General features: G+C 43.9%; 1 protein-coding gene across 1 annotated transcript; it reads right to left on the bottom strand.

The window, feature by feature from the left end:
• Positions 1-3,356: 3,356 nt before the first annotated feature.
• On the bottom strand, positions 3,357-5,504 carry LOC126176144 (proteoglycan 4-like). Its single transcript, XM_049923285.1, has one exon. The coding sequence runs from the start codon at positions 5,502-5,504 to the stop codon at positions 3,357-3,359; it is 2,148 nt and encodes a 715-aa protein (XP_049779242.1).
• Positions 5,505-5,910: the final 406 nt, after the last annotated feature.

Below are 5,910 nucleotides of genomic sequence, written 5' to 3'. Positions count from 1 at the left end.
AGTAGGAAACGTAATTCACTCATAGAATTGTGCAGGGATAATTAGTAGAATATAAAGAGATATTACCCAGTCAAGAGACTTCGAATGATGGGTACTGCCTCGGAAACTATGATCATGACTTTGTGGTCAAAGCTCCTGCAAAAGAAGAGTTTCGTTTTTCATTTAGTGTAATTTTACTGAACATTCTGGAGGGATAGGAAAGTTTCCTGCAGCCAAGATCGCCAGGTATTTTTATTTTATTTCACATTGATGAGTTTCAACAGAATCTTGCTGTCATCATCAGATCTTCGGAAAATTCTTATTAACATTCATACATCACACCAATACAACTCCCGCTCATAAGAAACGACACGGCATTGGCTTGTCAGACACACAAAAGAGAACATACAAAATATCCATTACACCAACTGTGACAGAAAGGGCATTCCCATGGCCCAAGCATATCAAAGGAAAACTATGTTGCAGCTGACAGTTGTAGCAGCTCCATAACTGAGACTTTCTTTAATATACATTTTACATAAATGGAACGATTATGCTGTGTGTTAACACATACAGACAAATGTGGTTATTTTCAGCACAACAAACACTTAAGCGGAATTGGATCCTGTAATGAGCGAAAATTCGTGTTGCATTAAATCGGAGTTATTGGTAGATGTCGCCCCATCTTACTATCGAAATTTTCTGTTATGAAAAGAAACGAGGGTTCAAGTAGCTGTTTGGAAAGTATTGTTACATGTATTTTTGTAAAATGTTCAAAATGTTGTAGAGATTGTGGCCTGAAAATATCTGCTAAGGAGAATCTGGTCAAAGTCAGCGAGTTTACTACGCACAGACTACTGCAGAGTTGCGACTTGCGGCAAAGATAACAAATGCAGCGCAGCTGGCCACCGCTATATTCCAGTAGCAGCCACAATTAAAAACAACTATTGTTAGAACGGAGAATAAACGTCCTATGTTTATTCATCGTAAATAGTTGTTAGATTTTCCGATGAGAAATTCAATTAGTCGTTGTTTGGTGGTAGCCGGACCAACATCAGCCAAAATCGGGTTTAGACTCGGGTGAATTTCTTGAGATTGTTATCGACTTGTTTGAAAAATATGTACGCCGATCTGTGATAATTTTTTCCTCACTTTGTGGGCAGAAAAGCATTAAGTAAATGATTTCTGTGGGAACTTGGAATTTTGTGTGAGGAAGCAGTAGTGGCTGCAGTATATAGCATGTAGGACCAGTTGCTCGTGGATGGTGATTTTATGCAAAACAGTTACTGAACGAAGTCTAGCCTGAAAACAACTCGTTTTTAGGAGATCAATATCTCTGTTAAATTGGAGATTTTCTGTTTTGTTGTGGGAGGTAAGTGATGTTATCACATGAAGGCTTTATTTGAATTTGAAGGCGGAGAAAGCACACGCTAAGGAAATAATACTTTTGCGTTTTTGTATTAGTGGGTTTGAAGGTGAACGCAAGTACTTAGGAAATAGTGACTTTGCGATATTTTGTAAAGGCTTATTTTGGGATTTCATGATGAGTGTCGACGTATTTTACTTAATGTTTGGAAATCTCTATATAGACACATGGACAGTGTTATCTTTGTAATTAGGAGAACGAATGACTTACGATTGTATGTGATACAGTGAGAACAAATCTAAGTTAGTTGGATATTTGCCCCCTCGGCCTAGAATTTAGTACCTTTTCCTATAAAACCCTAAACGACAAAGCAAAAACCATTGTTACTGAGGACACATCAACTGTCTCTCCAATCGTGCGAGTACTGTGTTTTAAATAATTTCAATAGCGGCGCATCTACGCGAAGTCCACTTGAAGTAGGATTAATTTCATGTCTGTTTTAAAGTTCAAGCAGTCTGAAAAGTGGCGGTGATACCGAGCCTTTTTTCCGGTTAGAGGGATTTGTCTGATTGACCACCACTCGTAAAATCAAAGATGACTTGTATCTGTACATGAAAGAAAACAGACAATAAAGACAAAAAAGTTTCTGTTTTAAAAATAAAAATAATGTCCATAGTCTCATTGGTTCTGTATTTAGTATTCAAAGATATTTTAAAAGGGAAGTTCAGTTTTATAGCAAACAAATATTTTGCAAACATCGTCAGGAAGGAGCCAAAGTTTAGATACAGAAAAGTCTGCAACGTTATGAAAATCAAATATATTAATTAAAAAAATGGAAAATATTAGTTCAGAGTTGTTAATTTCCAAAGAGAGAAATTGTTTCATATTTCTTAAATTAAAAAAAAAAAACAGAAGTTATCTCTAGGATTATATTTCAAGGGAAAGATGATTAGTTCTGGAAAGACAAATAATTTACTTTTTTCTGAGAGTAAGAGAATTTTGAAACGAATTAATGCGTTGGAGTTCAAGTTCTGTAAGGATATTACTGTGGTGTGTGGTTGCTGCACACAGAAGTTCCTTCTGGTTAATAACGTCAATTAAAAAAAGAGAGAAAATTGTATCTCTGAAAGTGCGACATAAAATAAACATTGTTTAAAACTGCAGATAAGCACACTGTAGTTAGCTAGTTCTACATAATTAGGGTGTAAGTTTCAACTGGAAAGATATTTCTACGGTATTATCGGGACGACAGCACGTATTCTTTTTAAAAAGTAGGTGAGAATTTTTGTTACGCCGTTGGATAGCGAGATGCGTTTCCGTGTAGCAGAGTTACCCACTGGAAAAATTTATGTTGGTGACGCCGAGTATCTAATTTTCTATCCAACGTATACTAAAGTGCGCAGGATTTTCCACTGAAGCTGAGATTGTCTTTGATGGTAGTTGTTCGTACGAACCGTGTAGATCTTTTGATAGATGCATTACTAAAATCAAACCATAAATAGTATCTGTGCACAACATCTTCGTAGTGGTATCTAGTGCGTGCTGTATCGAGAGAATAAATACCCAAGTAAAAGTGTCTATGTTGTGATCTGGACAGACGGTATTTCCCACAAACAAGTTTGCTCTCGCTGGTTATCTTAGGCTAGTCTTACCTGTGAAGTCGGGTGACGTACTTCCACGATACAGCTAACATAGCAGATTCTTGTCTTGTGCTTCTTGACTGTAGCTGAGTGAGTGAAACTAAGAAATTGAAGTGCAACATTGCTCTGCCATTATGTGTCACTATGTCTCTGTAGTGTCTAATCGTTTCATTTCAACTATGGTAGTCGTGTCTGTAGGGTGGCGCAGTATAATTCCTCATGTGTACATCGGATAGAACATGAAATTACAACTGACATCAAAGGTGTAGGAACACATTCTATCACATAAACCAAACAATCCAGCGAGATTAATAACAAATGTGTTTTGAAAAAACTTTATTAATTTTGACTCGAATTACAGCCTCATCACATTACTTTTTGTTCCTAAAGGCCGGAAAAGGAGGCGGCCCACGAAGACAAAGAGTAGAATTAGATGCTTTTTTCTTTGTGCAAAGTTTAGGGAAGGCCTGCTTTCTGGGAGGGCCAGTAAGAAGCACGCCCTGTAGGGGCGATGGTGCAACATCGACTAAAGGCACCAACAGAGATACTTCAGGGGTGATCTTGCTGCCGTCAAAGATGGTGAGGGACGGCTGCTCTTCATAACCAGTTGTTTCATAGCTCCCCAAGACGGTGAGGGGAGGTGTCTCATCTTCGACGGTGTTAGCAGTGCCGCACAAGGTGGTGGGGGATGGCGGCTCTTCTGGAAGATAGTTGCAGCTGACAGCAGAGATGGTGGGTGCTAGCAGCTCATCGAAATAACTGATCTCGCCACCGTCCAAGGTAGTAGGGGATGGTGGCTCACAATCAGCTAGGATTTTACCACTGCCTGGGGTGGTGGGTGGCAGTGGGTCAACAGGGGCATCAGCGTCACCGCTGCCAATGACGGTGGGAGGCAACGGCTCTTCATTACCACTTGCATCACAGGTCCCCAAAATGGTGGGGAGCAGAGTCTCATCTGCAATGATGTTAGCAGCACCGCACAAGGTGGTCGGGAGCGGCGGCTCTTCAAGGAGGTAGTTGCAGCTGCCAGCAGAGATGGTGGGTGCTAGCAGCTCATCGAAATAACTGATCTCGCCACCGTCCAAGGTAGTAGGGGATGGTGGCTCACAATCAGCTAGGATATTACCACTGCCTGGGGTGGTGGGTGGCAGTGGGTCAACAGGGGCATCAGCGTCACCGCTGCCAATGACGGTGGGAGGCAACGGCTCTTCATAACTAGTTGTTTCATAGCTCCCCAAGACGGTGAGGGGAGGTGTCTCATCTTCGACGGTGTTAGCAGTGCCACACAAGGTGGTGGGGGATGGCGGCTCTTCTGGAAGATAGTTGCAGCTGCCAGCAGAGATGGTGGGTGCTAGCAGCTCATCGAAATAACTGATCTCGCCACCGTCCAAGGTAGTAGGGGATGGTGGCTCACAATCAGCTAGGATTTTACCACTGCCTGGAGTGGTGGGTGGCAGTGGGTCAACAAGGGCATCAGCGTCACCGCTGCCAATGACGGTGGGAGGCAACGGCTCTTCATTACCACTTGCATCACAGGTCCCCAAAATGGTGTGGAGCAGTGTCTCATCTGCAATGATGTTAGCAGCGCCACTCAAGGTGGTGGGGAGTGGCGGCTCTTCAAGGAGGTAGTTGCAGCTGCCAGCAGAGATGGTGGGTGCTAGCAGCTCATCGAAATAACTGATCTCGCCACCGTCCAAGGTAGTAGGGGATGGTGGCTCACAATCAGCTAGGATTTTACCACTGCCTGGGGTGGTGGGTGGCAGTGGGTCAACAGGGGCATCAGCGTCACCGCTGCCAATGACGGTGGGAGGCAACGGCTCTTCATTACCACTTGCATCACAGGTCCCCAAAATGGTGGGGAGCAGTGTCTCATCTGCAATGGTGTTAGCAGCGCCACTCAAGGTGGTGGGGAGTGGCGGCTCTTCAAGGAGGTAGTTGCAGCTGACAGCAGAGATGGTGGGTGCTAGCAGCTCTTCGAAATAACTGATCTCGCCACCGTCCAAGGTAGTAGGGGATGGTGGCTCACAATCAGCTAGGATTTTACCACTGCCTGGGGTGGTGGGTGGCAGTGGGTCAACAGGGGCATCAGCGTCACCGCTGCCAATGACGGTGGAAGGCAACGGCTCTTCATTACCACTTGCATCACAGGTCCCCAAAATGGTGGGGAGCAGTGTCTCATCTGCAATGGTGTTAGCAGCGCCACTCAAGGTGGTGGGGAGTGGCGGCTCTTCAAGGAGGTAGTTGCAGCTGACAGCAGAGATGGTGGGTGCCAGCAGCTCTTCGACATAGCTGATCTCGCCGCCGTCCAAGGTAGCGGGGGACGGTGGCTCTTCGTCAGCTGCGATGTCACCGCTGCCTGCGGTGGTGGGCGGCAACGATTTCTCTTCAGCAGCGATGTTCTCAACGCCTTGGGTCGTGGGAGGCAGCAGAGGCGACGGCGATGGCGGTGGTGACAGCAGAGGCGGCAGTGGCAGCTCTTCACCAGTGATGGGGTAGCTGCCGCGCATGGTGTCGGTCATATTGCAATCCTGGAAACAGAAGGATATTTGGTGTTATGACTGACATTCTTGTATGTAGTACTGGTTTTGTAGAAATCATTCGACTGTTATGTGAAGGGCATCAAATATTTTGGATGTACACTGACGGAAAACATCGCAAAACCAAAATATAATTAATTCAGAGTAATGAAATTTCGATAATATATTTTTCTGTGTAACATATCTAACTCATAGACATAAGAATTCCGTATTTCTGGATTTCTGGGAGGTTTTCGACACTGTACAACACAAGCGCCTTGTAGTGAAATTGCATTCTTATGGAATATCGTCTCAGTTATGTGACTGGATTCGTGGTTTCCTGTCAGAGGGATCACAGTTCGTAGTAACTGATTGGAAGTCTTCGAGTAAAACAGAAGTGATTTATGGC

This window comes from Schistocerca cancellata, chromosome 3 (assembly GCF_023864275.1).
Source record: "Schistocerca cancellata isolate TAMUIC-IGC-003103 chromosome 3, iqSchCanc2.1, whole genome shotgun sequence".
NCBI classification, from domain to species: Eukaryota; Metazoa; Arthropoda; class Insecta; order Orthoptera; family Acrididae; genus Schistocerca; species Schistocerca cancellata.
The sequence above is the reverse complement of the archived record's forward strand: the minus strand, read 5'-3'. Positions and strand labels throughout refer to the sequence as shown.